Consider the following 14778-nt stretch of genomic DNA (forward strand, 5'->3'; position numbering starts at 1 on the left):
GACTCCCTCGCAAATCAGCCATCGACCACGTCGTAACAAGCAAGAACGCCAAACAGAATCCAGACCTCGAGGTCGGCTACTTGAGCATTGCAAGAGCTATGCCGTCCAAACCAGAATATGCCAAGTTCTCCCCCTTGCAGTCGCAAAGCTCCCTGAGCTCCTGTGTGGTGTGGTCAGGAGGATCAAAATCATGGCCGCCTGCCAACCAACCCGGTCAGGCATCTCTTTCAGCCGGGGGTGGTATCGTCAAATATAAAGGAAAATACATGCTGCTCACCGTCAACAGCTTTCTGGGAGATTCGGAATCAGAAGCGGTTGTGACTCCCAGCAACATGGCTGAAGAGCCCCAGTTCCAAGCAATCGAACGTATCGGTTTCAGAGGCTTCAGGAACGACCACGAAGACATGACTCAGTACATCTCTCTACACTCGAGCCTGGAGAGTTCAGCCTCGGCTCCAAGGGGTAATGGAGGCTGTCAGGCCGCAGCCTCCGCTACTACAAACGGGCAGACGGGTAATCAGGTCAAGACGATCCTGCGCACTGCAAAGCTTCTATTTGCTCTCTTTTGGGTTACTCCCGAGATGCTCTCTCCCTCTTTGATTGACAACGCCATTTCATTCGACAGCGATGACGGGATCGAACCCGGCCCCCGCCTCACAACTGTCAGAGCCGTGACTCCAACAAGCGGTACGGTGGAGGGAGCTCTGGAACACACGACTTGGATTGTTCGACCTCCTGATACCAGAGATTGCGTTGAGGTGCTCCTGATGAGGTGCCCTCCACTGCGTCCTGGGGACCGCGGGAGCTTGGTCGTAGACAAGACGACGGGTCGCCTCTTTGGTCATGTCATCCATTATCATGCTCCGAACCACCTGGCTCTCGTCATGCCAGCTAAGCTTGTGGCTGACCACGCCCGGCGAGTGTTGGACCAACGGGCCGGAGCAACAACTCCAACCCCAAGTCTCACCGCCGCCCAGATTCCAACAACGACGTCACTCATGAGAATCAACGGCCTGGGAATTGTCCGTCTGCTATTGAGGTTCCCCCAAATGGGGCCTCAAGGGAGCATCGTCGCAGTCACCATACCAGAGTTGCCTGAAGACCTGCCCAATGGAGAGATCCGTCTCCGGTATAATGAAGAACTGGGAGATGGCCCACCAGGTGTCCCGCTTACCAGACCCCTGAACCTGATGTTTCGTATGTCGGAGCATCTTCCGATGGATGCCCCAGGGGCGAGGCCCATGAGCATATCATTCTTTCAGCCAGGGCTTGGCACAGTCATTGTTCCAATCACTCGGAGGAACAGGGCAGGATTATCTTGGAGACAAATGCTGGACTCTGAACTGCGGCGTTACTCAGATGATGAGCTTCGACTTGCCAGTTTGGTGTTCCATCTCTTGGGCCTTTATCTGATGTCGTTCGGCGGAGACTTCTTCATCTGTCTTTGGGTCCTGTGTTTCGCTGCAAATTGCGTCTGCATCTATGGAAGGTAGCTTCAAGTTGTCTAGCAGCAGCGTTTGTTGTGTGGCGACTGTCGTTCATTAGGCAGATGGACTTTTTGCAGCGACTGGAACGGACTGTGTTGACTCTCCTTTGGTTGTTGCGTTACCTCTCTCTCATTCGAGTTTCTTTCCTTTCATTCGAGGTTCCTTTCTTTACTTCAAGTTTGCCTTCTTTCTTTCGAGCTTCCTTTTCATTCTTTCGACTTTCCTTTCGTCTCTCTTAGTTGTCTTTCTATCGAGTTGCTTCAGATTCAATAATCATCTCTTTGGCTAAGAATCTTGCTCAAATTCATAAACCTGTGAGGTACTATTACAGCTCCAGTTCCTCCGAGCATGTTGAGCAACGCACTTGAGGCTACGTTATTACCTCCTATAAGCGTTCAAGTTCATATGCTTCATTGCCCTTGACTCTACCTGTGCAGACAATGAAACTCGCTGTTATCCCATAACCTAGTGAGAAGCTCATCACGGCAATGATAATATTTCAGGATATCACTAGCAATACTTGAGCCGAGACTTCGATCTCATATATGCCTTGTCTTTCATATGCATCTGAGTCGTCCTGATGAACGGCCCTGATCGTGTAACACATGAAATCGCTGCTACCCTAAAACATGCATGGAACCGTCAGGGGCCACCAGGATCAGGCACTAATGCGGGGCACCGACAGGTACCTCCGGCTGCCCGCCAGCGTAGGGCATTCCTCAAGTACACTGCAGCCCCTGTCTGTTAAGCCCTGCCACGCCATGGACCCCTGAAGGTTCAAGGCAGGCTAATAAATCGTGGGTGGTAGTACTACCTACAAAACAAATCGCCGGCTCCAGATCTTTCATTCTTTTGTGCTTCAAGTAATCTCTCGATTATCACATTCCATTCTTTCTCCTCCCTCCCCCGCTTGTTCTGGCGCGCTTCTCGCACTCGAGGCTGGCCTCATGTTAGTCGCGGCGTTCCTGCGCAATGGCTTGGGCCTGCTGGTGCCTCTGGCGATAGCCTGCACAATCTACCTCTATCTCTATCCCTTCTTCGGCGGCTGCGCGTTTCCCCTGCCCTCGCGAGACGCCAGAGAAGCCCTCGAGGCCACCAAGCGGCTGCATTGGCCCTTCAACAGGACCGACGACGGCGCCAACTCGACCTCAGCCCAGGCCCCGACCCAGCTGGCGCCCTTCCGGCTCCTCGCGCTGGGCGATCCGCAGCTGGAGGGCGACACCTCGATCCCGACGGTCATCCTCGGCACGTTCCCGCACGCAGCCAGCATCTACAGGCATGTCACCTTTCAGACGGAGCACTGGTGCTTCCGCGAGCGCCTCCGCTGGATCGCGCACGACATTGTCGACATCCTCTTCGAAGACATCCCCTACTATCTCGAGTCGTGGCGCAAGCGGCTGGATCACATCGGCAACGACTTCTACCTCGCCCACATATACAGGACGATGCACTGGTGGACGCGCCCGACGCACGTGACCGTTCTCGGAGATCTCCTGGGCAGTCAGTGGATTGAAGACGAAGAGTTTGACCGGAGAGGCCAGAGGTTCTGGCAGAGAGTCTTTCGCGGCGGCGAGAGGGTGCCGGACGAGGTGGCCGCGTGGCCCGCACACGAGTACGACCTGGCCGGCATGCTGGATGGCTCCGAGGAGGAGCAGGTCTGGACGCGGCGGATCATCAACGTTGCCGGCAACCACGACATTGGATATGCCGGAGACTTGACCAAGGAGCGACTGGACCGGTTCGAGCGCGTCTTTGGCAAGGTCAACTACGAGCTTCGGTTCGGCATCCCGCTCAACGACTCGGCTGTGCTAGCCAGCATCCACGACGACGACAGGAATCCCGAGTCCAACCGCCTCGACCCCGAGATCCGCATCGTCGTCCTCAACGACATGAACCTGGATACGCCCGCAAAGGACACCAGCCTGCAGGACGCGACGTACAACTTCATCAACACCGTCATCGGAACCTCGGCCGCTGTCGAGTACGAGGGCATCTTCACCCTCGTCTTGACGCATATTCCTCTCTACAAGCCCGAGGGCGTCTGCGTGGACGCGCCCTTCTTTGACTTTCACGGCGAGGAGGACGGCAGCGGCGTCAAGGAGCAGTACCTGCTGAGTGCGGACGCAAGCAAGGGCTTCCTCGAGGGCTTCTTCGGCATGAACAAGAACCCCGACGCGGCGGGCGGCGGACGAGGCCGCAAGGGCCTGATCCTCAACGGACACGATCACGAGGGCTGCGATACGTGGCACTTTGTCAACCAGACAAACGGCTCCGACCCCAGCGAGCGCTCGTGGGAGGTGGCGAGGTGGCGTGATGCCCAGGCGCGCGGGCTGCCAAAGCTGACGACGTCGGGCGTCCCGGGCAGGCGAGAGATTACGGTGCGCAGCATGATGGGCGACTTTAGCGGAAACGCAGGCCTCCTCAGCATGTGGTTCAACCCGGAGACGTGGGAGTGGGAGTACGAGTTTGCCAACTGTCGCCTGGGCACGCAGCACTTTTGGTGGTTTGTCCACATTCTGGACTTTGGCGTCATCGTCGTCTTCTTGGTCTACCTTGTGATTAGCCTGCTGGAGCTTGTAGGCGTCGACGTGGACGCACGGTTCTTCAGGCTTGTCCCGCGGTGGTTGTATCGGAAGAGCGATGACGATGCGGTGATGCAGAATGGGCATGCTAGGATAAAAGGGTGATTGGATATGGTAGCGAATACCCCGGGTTCTCATTTTTCTTTTCGAATTTGTTGTACGATAAGACGGGTTCATGTAGTATTACGGGATGCCTTTGTAAGTGCAAGGCTTGGGTTTATACACGGGTCCCTCTGGTTGGAGGGGCTCTACATGAGGAGGAGGCTGTTTTTCAGATTTCGGTATTCATGCAGGCTTTCTACAAGGATCGAAGAGGCTAGATCCAGGATGATTTAGATAAGAAATACCAGAAGTTCCCCTAATACAGACTGTGAGACATTCTTTGCAAGAAGCACGTGCAATGTCTTGTATGTTTGTCCCATCTCAACAACATCTCGTCCGTTACACAATCCAAAGACATGACACACGATCCCGATTGAGAGTTTGCCCGTGCCGCCGTAACAATACACAAAAGACTAAAGAGTTCAAGCATACCTCTTACCATGTGATACCTTTCATCACCCTCCCTTCAACCCTTGGAAGACGTTCGATGTAAGCTGAGTCGTTTCTCAAACCCTGAAGCAAACAGACTGCCAGCCATTTCATCGACGTCACGGCGTACAATTCGATGAGGGCAAGATCTTGGGAACTGGTTTTTTTTTTTTTTTGTGAGATGCTACATGCATAGATGGGAGCCGTATGCGAGATGAGATGCCGTTATCCGTCGGGCACGATCCGAGTAACGTGTCAGCATCGTGGACAAACAATCTCGTTGGATATAGTTTCCGAGAAACCCTTTATGCATAGCCCGATCTCTCGTCTCACAATATATTCCCAGACCCCTCAGAGGCCGAGAAGTCGTCACTCAGGATAGAAACAACAAGTAGATATATATAGCCTCTCCCTGTCCATAAAGCTCGCGATTTCCCCCTCCTGCCTTTCTTCTTCTTCTTCTTCTTCTTCCCCCCTTTTTATTCTTCAGACTCTCCACGCTCTATCGCAATGAACACCCCAGTCCCCTCTGCAACGGCCTCTTACAGAATCACCCCGATATCGATCCCATCCATCAGAATGCTTCTCCTCCGCATCCTCGCCTCCCTCCTCTTCCACCTCCCCATCGTCCTCTCCATCCCTCGCCACACTCCCTCTCTTTCGCCTCCTCCTTCTCCTCCTCCTCCTCCTCACCACCGCAACCACCACTACAACAGGAGTCTCGAGGCCATTGTCGTCGTCGCCCCCTTACCGCCTCCTCCGCCGCCGCCAACAACAACCACAATCATCGAACCGATTCCCTTCCCCCTGCCACCGACGACGTCGTTTCCCTTGCCCCCGCCGACAACCACGTCTGATCCATGGAAGGACATGTGTTTGCCAGGACAAGAGTGCGATTGTTCTCGCATCAAGGACAAGAACGGCGAAGAGTATGTCTTTCCCCCCCCTTTTCACCATTCATTCCACTCCTCACACTCCTCCTACCCCTACATATCCCTCCATATAACCAAGCATCACCATCTGACCATAAATAATAATAACAAGATATTTCCAATGCGTCACAAACCCCCGCTGCGACCACTGCTGGATCAACATCACAACAACAACAACAACAACAACAACATCATCATCATCCCTCCCCTCATTCTCTACCCCAATCATACTCACCACCCCTGCAACAACGAAAAACCTCCTCAGCACAGACTACCGCACGCTCCTCCCGGGGACATACACCAGTTCGTCGCACGGCACCGCGCACGTCGTCGTCGTGCAGCAGCCTGCGTCGATTCACTTTGTGACGCTGACGGTGACGAGGGAGGTGCAGGTGACGCCTTTGTGTGAGGCCGTGGGGAGTGGTGTGGTGTGAGTGAGGGGATGGTTTGCCCGGTGGAGGGCTTTGATGTGGTGCGGGTTTGTGTGGAAATCTGTACGATTTTGAAGCGTTTTCTTTCTGATTATGTACTGGGATACTACCTTGATTAGTTGACAAGATTCGCGGTCGAGTTTGCCGACTGGGTGCGAGTGTTTCCAAACAGCTGGGTGATTGAGGGATGTTCGGAAAAGGGGGGGGGACTCGAAAGTATGACAACATGAGCCAGGCGCATAGGATACCACCTAATATTAATCATCTTCTTCACATCGAGTAAAATAACCGTAGCAATTTCGAACGCGTTTTTTGCATTTCTTCCTTGAAGATACTCATACATCCTCTAATATACAAGTCAACATACACACGAGGTCCTTTTTTTCCATCCCCCGTCCTGCCGTAGCATACAAAACCGTAGTCGCCTCTTCCTTCAGTGCCTTCTCAGCAAGCTCGTTTCCGTGCCATGTGCCGTAAAAGAGTTTTCTATATGCAAGTATCCCCCGTCCTCAATAGACGAAATCGAATTCGAGAACCATGACCTTGCCGCGTTTCCTTCCCTCCCGTTTTGGTGTTTTTACATGTATTATGGTATGACTGAAGCCATTATGTAGCGGAGAGATGGTGGTTGGGGGGGGAAAGGAAACGGCACGTCCGTCATCTTTCCTACAAGCTTGTTCCTTTCAAATTTTTCATCTTTTTTTTTCTTTCGCCCTTCATTGGTGTGTTGAGGTTCACGCCTTGTTCTCGCCGCCCTTCTTTGAGGAAAAGATGCCGGAAAAGGACCCCATCATGCTGTTCATCGCCTCCTGCTGGGCCTTCTCCATGGCAAGCTGCTCCTCCTTGAGCCACTTCTCGCCGTTCTCGCGAATCTCCTTCTCCAGAGCCAGGTAGTTGCGCTGGCCTCGCTCGCGGGCAATGTCCTGGATCATCTTGCCCTGGGAAAAGGCCTCGAGGGGATCCTGCTCTCCATCGACGGGCATCGTCATGCTCATCTTGCTGGGCTTGAGGCCGAGCAGGTTGCCCAGCGCGCCCATGCCCGACGGCTTCTTGTTCTTGGACTTCTCGGCCAGCTGCTTGTTGAACTCTCGTCGGGCAATGGCTTCTCGACGAGCAAATTCGGTGGGGATGTGCTTTCCTTCAAACGACTTGAGAACCTTTCGTACGTCGGCGTACTGCATGGTGTGAATGTACTCGAGGAAGGGAATCAGCGCCACGAGCTCCTTGTCGTTGGGATCGCCCTTCCAGGGCTCCAGAATGATGGCGTTCTCGGGCTGCTTGCGGACGTGTTCGGGCTTGGTGTCGAGGATGATGACCTTGGAGAGATCACGGTTGAGGTAGGAGAGGTCCTAGTAAAGGATTAGCTCATGTCGACCGTGATGGGGCTGATAAAAGTGTAAAGCTCACCTTGACGATTTCTCCGTCCTCGTACTTGGTCGCCTCGCGATAGAGGGGCCACATGATAAAGCGGAAAGGATCCAGCTTGCGAACCAGCGGCTCCGCCATGCCAAAAGGCGCCGTGGTGAAGAGGACAAGCTCGTAGTATTGACTCAGGTATCGGATAAAGTAGTCCATGCCAGGGCGCTTGGCCACCCTCCAGCCGTGCTCTCGCGTCCACTCGCTGTGGATGAGCATGTCGTCCAGGCTGATGCAGAGCGTGTACGGACGCTCAAAGCTCGGGTCGGGATCGGGCAGCAGCTTCTCAAAGGCCGGGTCCTGGTAGTAAGACACAGACTCTCCCCATCGCGCGCGGGTACGCTGCCACCACAGACTGGGGCTCCATCCGTTGGGGATGTCGGGGTGGCGCTCTGCCTCGATTTCGTCCTCCCAGTTGCGACCCATGTACGCAATGCCCACCAGCGATCCCGAGCCGGCGACGGTCAGCATGAAGCGAGTCCACCACTTGCGGTTGCGCTCGCTGGTCGAGACATATTCTTCCCTGCCACCTCGGCCGCGGCCTCCTCCTCCAGATGACGGCTCCCCCTCGCTGACTTCCAGGTACGACGGCGACTTGCCGCTCTTCTGCTCGAGCTCGGCCTCGAGTGTCGAGGGAATGCCCTGGGTGAGATCGGGCAGCTTGTGGAAGGGTATCGGTTCAGGCTCGGCATCGGCGGGCTTCTTGTCAGCGGCAGCATCGACCTTGTCCTCTTGCGCTGATGAGCTCTCTGCGGGGTTCTGAGGACCTGATGAGGGCTGCTTCGGTGCTGGTCTGGACGTCTCGTCGGCGCTGGGCTTCTTGTCCGCAAAGGCACGGAGGAACTGCGAGGCGGGAGCGGCCGTTGCTGGGCGAATCCGGAGAGGCTGAAGCGCGGCGGTTCGAGGCAGGCGAGCGGCCGTCAGCCCCAGCCGAGAGGCTTGAGCGACTCTGGAGAGCATCGTGATGCGACTGGGGGGGGAGAGCGAGAGAGGAAGAAGGGAGAGGGACAGGTTCAATTGCGGATGTCCAGGTCGCTGGACGATGCTCGCAGGTGTCGCCGATTGCACGAGATCTCCTGCTTCGCTGCTTCAGCGACTGTTCGTCGTGTGCAAGATGATGCTGCTGCGATCAATTTAGTGGCTCAAAGGCAAAGTTCATCCTCTCTTGCGTCTTGACCCGCCGCCGTCATCCAGATTTTTTTGCTGGGATGCATTCTGCCGGAGTTTAAGCGGTTCTGGCATGTTCTCTCTTGAACTGTGGGGTAGCTGCGTAATCCGAGCATTTGCCCCGATTGGGTCCCTCGATGCCGCATCGATACTAGCGCCTGATGAGCCCGCTCACGTGAAGCTGCCGATTGGGGAATTTTCGTCATGGCAGCTGCTCCTTCTCCAACCCAAAACCTCCGACCTGCGCAAAGTACCGAGTACGTACCCGTTCGTACTCTTGCCTCGACGATTCCGCTTTGTCATACAAAACACAGTACTGAGGTGTAGATCAAAGACTGGCTTTCCCCAGCTTCCGCCTCCCCTCACGCGAGCAATTCTCTGTCTTACTCCTCAATTGAAACCTGTCTCGGATACGACCCTGTTACTCCTCGATGCTGCATCTTCTGCTCACTCCTACTACTGCTGCTGCCAGACCCTGAATCAGTTCTGGTTCTAGATCAAAGGCGCCATTCCCTCGACATCGGCTCATCTCAAGACAAAACCGCTCTGTTCAGTCCAATCACCACCATGGCCGCTGCGTTTGCTGCATGGTAGAGGGTGGTTCAACTCGACGAATTGTCCTCTCGCCATGGAACCACCCTCTTCTACGAGGTGTCTCGTTCCTCTGTGATTGACCGACCGAATCTGCCCCGTCACTCTCCCATCACCCGTTATCCGTCACCCGTTCTATTTAACCGCCAGTGTGGCATGCGGCAGACCAAACCTCTCGGAAGCACCGTAACGATTTCCATTTTTACCACTATTCGCCACACCTTAGATTGGAACAAGATCGAACCCATATCGCCTTCATCAACGCCACCATGTCCGAGCATCCTTCCAAGAGCACCGGTCGACGACCGTCTCTGACCAAACCTTCTCCTCCCCCAGCACCCAGAAAGGCGCAGGCCACCGCGAAGAAGTCGCAAGCCGCGACGCACAAAGCGCACCCCTCGTCGAGCAAGCCTCAAGCCGCGATGCAGAAGACTCAGGCCATGGCAAAGAAGCCTCAAGCCTCAGAACCCAGTCTTGACGCATCGCAGCCGGAGTTGCAACAGCCGGAAGAACCCCAGGCGCCTGCGCCCAGCAGTATCGACGATGAAATCAACAATATATCAATCGCCTCCCTCACCCTCGACACTCCTCTGATCCCGCTCCGAAAGAAGCCGCCGCGTGTCCCCGCCACGCCGTTCCACTTCCTCTCCCTGCCCACCGAACTGCGCATCAAGATATACGAATACTACTTCGAAGATGACGACGAGGTCATTGACCTGTCTCCTCAAAACTACAAGCGCATCCATAAGAAGCTCGGCCTCATGCGCGTCTGCAAGCTCCTGCACAAGGAGGCGACGTACTACTACTACGGCACCCGGACGTTTCGCATCTTCCCCACGTATCCGGGCAAGTACTTCAAGACCAAGCGCCCGTTACTCGCGCGCCTCAAGCCGCGGCAGCGTGAATGCCTGACGACGCTGGAATTGCGCCTTGGCCCGGGGTGGAATGCGCCACCCAAGGGCTGGGCCGTCAACGAGGCCCTCGGGCTTGGGGACTGCGTCAGGGTGCGCAAGGTCAGGGTCCTCGTGGAATGCGACCCCAGCGACAACATCTTCAAGGGCTTTCGCCGGTCCAACGGCTTCTACGAGGGCTTCAGTCAAAAGCTTCTCGCCGACGTGCTCGCGGCCTTGCCGGCCGTTGCCGAGGTCGAGTTTGACGCCTGGTCCAGCGTCAAGAAGTCGGGCGCGATGATGTCCGGCCTCATCAAGGTCGCCTCCGAAGCCAAGGGCGTGGCGGTCCGATGGGGGCCAGAGCGCGGCTGGACGGACGCGGATGAGGACGAAGAAGCAACGGTCGCTGGATCCGACCCAAACAGGCCGCTCGAAAGCGTTCCGATTCCGGGCTTCGAGAACCTGCACGGCATTTTGGTTGAGGCGTGAACATTAGCAGCGAGCATTGGCATGTTAGCAACGGGATTGGGATGTACGGTTCTTCTATGTGTATGGCACTCTGTGGAATGACTTTGACGATGGATCTGAAATGGTTGGCTTGGCGTCTGTTTGCTTCTCATTACTTTGATTATTCTTTTCTTATCTCACCATTATGTCTTGCCTTTCCCTACGACTCTCTGGGGGCTCCAGGTAGCGCTCCTCTCTCACTGCATATGTAAGGTAGCTCAGATATGCCACTCCTTCTATAGGCGAATAACGACTCCTGAATACCAATGCTTTGACGCTTCCATAATCATTCACCTCTTAATACATCACAAACAATTTGGCTCCGTCTTAGCTTGAACCCCCTCCTCACAGCGCCCCCAACGTAGCGAGGGCATTCCGCAGCTCCTGCACCGCCGTCGGGATGTCGTCGAAATTCAGCGCCGAGATGGCCCACTTTGCATGCTTCTGCGCCTGCGCAATGCTCTTTTGGTCTGCCACGGACGGGTGGCCGCCGACGCCGCCGCCGCCGAGGCTTGTAGCCGGAGGCGCCACGGGAGCCGGAACGGGCGCCGAGACGGGAGCTGACAGGGGAGTCGGCGATGCGACGGCCGGAGGGACGGTTACTGTGGGAGCTGTCCAGCTGGGCGGAATCGAGGGATTGACGGGTTCAGGCGGCTGAGGAGGAGGCGCAAAGGAAGTGAATTGTGGCGGCAGCTGAGGAGGAGGCTGGGAGTCTGCTGGCGGGGGAGGACTGGTGCTCATGGGCGACGGCACAAACGGTTCGGTATCCTGTTCCGCCAGCTGAGGAGGAGGAGGCGGCGGCGGTGGGGGGAAATATCCTTCTGAGGCGGTCTCCTGACGCGACGACGGCTCGCCTCCATCAGGAACTTCCTCAACGGAGGCTGCCCGCGGCGGCGGCGGTGGTGGACTCGTAAGCTGCTGGACGGCGGGATCGAGAGGGTCGAGGGCGGGTTCTTCGTCTTCTGCTTCGCGGGGCTTGGGGTTCGATTCGTTGGGATCTTTGCCCTCGCGGATGGCCTTGAGGATGCGCGCGGCGTTCCACTTTGCAAACTTGATCTTCTGGAGGATTTCCGGCTCGGGGGTGCCCCATTCGTGGGTGAGGTCGAAGAAGGTTGCAGCGGCGTCGAACGTGTCTGCCGTTTGTCTGTGCGATGACAAAATGAACAAATTAGGAGGGGAACATTCTCTTTCTCGCTAAATGAAATGGTGCTGGTTGTTCGATATGTGTATGTTACCTCGTCACCTTGTTGGCCCTCATTGTGCGCTCGGCGCGGTCAAACGTCTCCTGCGCAAACTGCTCGACGTAGGCCTGCCCCGCGGTGTTGTCCATGATGGCGTCGTCGTCTGGGCGCTCGGCCTTTGTGGCCTCGAGGCGCTCGAGGAGCGCCTTTGTGAAGGCGAAGCAGTCATCGTCGGTGTTGTGCAGGCCCTTTCCGACGATTTGGTTGACGGCATGGTATTCGCCTGCGCATTTGTTTAGATCTCAGTTATCGACTTTGATTCGAAAAAAACAAAGAGGGGGAGGTTCAACAGGACGTACACCAGTATGCGATGGCGGGCTTAAAGGCGCGGAGCTGGTTTGCGCGGTTGATGAAGCGGCTGATTTCGGGGATCTTGAGGGGTGGCGGGATGGGGAGTGGCTCTGCCATTTCGAGGGCTGTCTCTCCAAGTATCTATGACTGTAGATTCTCAAAAGGGTCGAGATGTTTTGTATAGTATTAGAGCAAAAGAGTAGATGAGCAGAGGTGGGTTGTGGAAAGAGAGAGAGATGGTTTGTGCGAATATCGTCGCAACGACGACGTAGTGCGTGGTGACGATGCTTGCTGCTTGTTCCCCCACATCGAACTGCCATCAAAAGCTGCAGCCTTTGAGAATGACGGCTGATCTTCAAAAGGTACAGAGTACATACATACAGACAGCACGTCAGCCACAGCGTGGTGCCCCGCTCAAGGTCGCGCCACAGCGACAGATTGGGAAGCTGCAAGCTGAGAAGACTACGCACACTGTGCACGATGTTTCGCTGTGCACGTTTGAATCATGACTGTTGTCTTTTCATTACAGACCAGAATCAATAGCTATCAGACCATCAGTCCTACACATCCGGTATCTGGTTATCAAAAACAGTACCCCAAATTGATATATACCGCGAAATATGCATGTAGATTGGCATAGGAGGAAGAGCAAGAGCCGTTCACATACTGCTTAAGACTACTATATCTGTGAATACTAGCATCGTCACCCCAGACGGCAAGTCAGCCACACTCGCACTGTGCATCCTCTCCAGCGTGGCCTTTTCCGCCAACTTCCACGAAGCCGAAGCACACACACCCCATCTATAAAGTCTCAAGCCACCAGCAAGCCACATCATCCCGTTGTTTTTGGCTCAATCCTCACACTCTCCGTCTCTTCATCGTCAGCCTCTCTTTCTCACCAAAGGGTTAAGAGAGGGACTGTCAAAACGGCTGAAGATACACCTGGTCTTTAAGTCTTGGGAATTTTTTTTTTTTTTTCTTTTTCAACTCACTTGAACCTCCCAACTTACACAGCAGCCAATTACAGAAGACGCCCAGCCATGCATCAGCAAACCCTCCTCGCCACCCTCGCGGCGAGTCTCGCTGCTCTTCCTTTTGCTCAGGCGGGCTTCTATTCGAAGAGCTCTCCCGTGCTGCAAGTAGACGCCAAGTCGTACGACCGCCTCATCACAAAGTCGAATCATACCTCTGTAAGTATCCGTCCTCACACACTCACCTCACTCACAACGCGACATCATATCTCATACACATCCACCCCAAACCACCACAAACACAAGACATATATCAAGCTCAAACACATACACATACATACAAACACATACACACACAGATACATACACAACTCTCATATATATGAACCATTCATTGACATTTCCCCCAAGATTGTCGAATTCTACGCCCCCTGGTGCGGCCACTGCCAAAACCTCAAGCCCGCCTACGAAAAGGCCGCCCGCACCCTCGACGGCCTGGCCAAGGTCGCCGCCGTCGACTGCGACGACGACGCCAACAAGGCCCTCTGCGGCTCCCTCGGCGTCAAGGGCTTCCCCACCCTCAAGATCGTCCGCCCCGGCAAGAAGCCCGGCCGCCCCGTCGTCGAGGACTACCAGGGCCAGCGCACCGCGGGCGCCATTGCCGACGCCGTCGTCGCCAAGATCAACAACCACGTCGTCAAGCTGACGGACAAGGACATTGATGCCTTTCTGGAAAAGGACGGCGACAAGCCAAAGGCCATCTTGTTCACGGAAAAGGGAACTACGAGTGCGCTGCTGAGGAGCCTTGCTATTGATTTTCTCGACGCCGTGACCATTGGCCAGGTCCGCAACAAGGAAAAGGCTGCCGTCGACAGGTTCGGCATCTCTTCGTTCCCTTCCTTCGTCCTCATCCCCGGAGGCGGCAAGGAGCCCGTCGTCTACAGCGGCGAGCTCAACAAGAAGGACATGGTCGAGTTCCTCAAGCAGGTCGCCGAGCCCAACCCCGACCCGGCCCCCTCAAACGGCAAGTCCGGCAAGAAGGCCTCCACCAAGGACAAGGCCAGCAGCAAGGAGGCCCCCCAAAAGGCCGCCGCCGCCGACGAGTCTTCGTCCGCCGCATCCTCCGAGACCTCAACGGCCGCCGCGCCGGAGTCGACCCTCATCGACATCCCCGCCCTGACTTCCAAGGCAGAGCTCGAGGAGCACTGTCTCCAACCAAAGTCCCAAACCTGCGTCCTCGCCTTTGTGCCCGCGTCCGCCTCGGAGATGCGCAACAAGATCCTTTCTGCCGTCTCCCAGCTGCACACCAAGTACGTCCACGGAAAGCGCCACTTCCCCTTCTTCTCTGTCGACAGCGACGTCGAAGGCTCTGCCGCCCTCAAGGAAGCCCTCGGCCTCTCGGGCAAGATTGAGCTCGTTGCCCTCAACGCCCGCCGGGGGTGGTGGAGGCGATACGAGGACGGTGAGTTCAGCGTTCACAGCGTCGAGTCCTGGATTGACGCCGTTCGCATGGGCGAGGGCGAGAAGAAGAAGCTTCCCGAGGGAGTCGTCGTCGAGAAGGCGGAGCCGGCGGAGGAAGCAAAGTCTGAGACTGAAGCTGCCGCAGCTGATGAGGCCACTGAGAAGCCTGAGCACGATGAGCTCTAAGCAGGCGGAATAGCTACAAGTACATTCATCCAAGTTAGCAAGACAGTATACCAATAAGATTGAATGAACATTTCTCATCTCAAAGCCATTCCCT

The 14778-nt window shown here is 55.7% G+C and overlaps 7 protein-coding genes across 7 annotated transcripts; 5 read left to right on the forward strand and 2 right to left on the reverse strand.

The window, feature by feature from the left end:
* Positions 1 to 332: 332 nt before the first annotated feature.
* On the forward strand, positions 333 to 1493 carry TRIREDRAFT_102936 (uncharacterized protein; the record flags this gene model as incomplete). The annotated part of the gene is made up of 2 exons (XM_006961252.1): positions 333 to 1197; positions 1360 to 1493. 2 exons carry the CDS (start codon positions 333 to 335, stop codon positions 1491 to 1493), a joined length of 999 nt encoding a protein of 332 aa, XP_006961314.1.
* Positions 1494 to 2434: 941 nt separating this feature from the next.
* Positions 2435 to 4432, forward strand: TRIREDRAFT_119800 (uncharacterized protein; the record flags this gene model as incomplete). Its single annotated transcript, XM_006961253.1, has 1 exon — positions 2435 to 4432. The coding sequence occupies one exon, from the start codon at positions 2435 to 2437 to the stop codon at positions 4172 to 4174; it is 1740 nt and encodes a 579-aa protein (XP_006961315.1). The 3' UTR covers positions 4175 to 4432.
* Positions 4433 to 5179: 747 nt separating this feature from the next.
* Positions 5180 to 6193, forward strand: TRIREDRAFT_102938 (uncharacterized protein; the record flags this gene model as incomplete). Its single annotated transcript, XM_006961254.1, has 3 exons — positions 5180 to 5529; positions 5645 to 5962; positions 6091 to 6193. 3 exons carry the CDS (start codon positions 5180 to 5182, stop codon positions 6191 to 6193), a joined length of 771 nt encoding a protein of 256 aa, XP_006961316.1.
* Positions 6194 to 6697: 504 nt separating this feature from the next.
* TRIREDRAFT_28199 (uncharacterized protein) lies at positions 6698 to 8177 on the reverse strand (the record flags this gene model as incomplete). The annotated part of the gene is made up of 2 exons (XM_006960956.2): positions 6698 to 7312; positions 7371 to 8177. Coding segments are annotated over 2 exons (1422 nt in total), but the record flags the coding sequence as incomplete, so codon positions are not given.
* Positions 8178 to 9577: 1400 nt separating this feature from the next.
* TRIREDRAFT_54890 (uncharacterized protein) lies at positions 9578 to 10516 on the forward strand (the record flags this gene model as incomplete). The annotated part of the gene is made up of 1 exon (XM_006961255.1): positions 9578 to 10516. The coding sequence occupies one exon, from the start codon at positions 9578 to 9580 to the stop codon at positions 10514 to 10516; it is 939 nt and encodes a 312-aa protein (XP_006961317.1).
* A 363-nt stretch (positions 10517 to 10879) lies between these two features.
* On the reverse strand, positions 10880 to 12183 carry TRIREDRAFT_102941 (uncharacterized protein; the record flags this gene model as incomplete). The annotated part of the gene is made up of 3 exons (XM_006961690.1): positions 10880 to 11678; positions 11770 to 11998; positions 12075 to 12183. The coding sequence occupies 3 exons, from the start codon at positions 12181 to 12183 to the stop codon at positions 10880 to 10882; spliced, it is 1137 nt and encodes a 378-aa protein (XP_006961752.1).
* A 926-nt stretch (positions 12184 to 13109) lies between these two features.
* TRIREDRAFT_28928 (ER-resident thioredoxin protein) lies at positions 13110 to 14603 on the forward strand (the record flags this gene model as incomplete). Its single annotated transcript, XM_006960957.1, has 2 exons — positions 13110 to 13256; positions 13449 to 14603. Coding segments are annotated over 2 exons (1302 nt in total), but the record flags the coding sequence as incomplete, so codon positions are not given.
* Between the last annotated feature and the right edge of the window lie 175 nt (positions 14604 to 14778).

The sequence above is a fragment of the Trichoderma reesei genome (genome assembly GCF_000167675.1).
Source record: "Trichoderma reesei QM6a unplaced genomic scaffold TRIREscaffold_1, whole genome shotgun sequence".
Classification (NCBI taxonomy): domain Eukaryota; kingdom Fungi; phylum Ascomycota; class Sordariomycetes; order Hypocreales; family Hypocreaceae; genus Trichoderma; species Trichoderma reesei.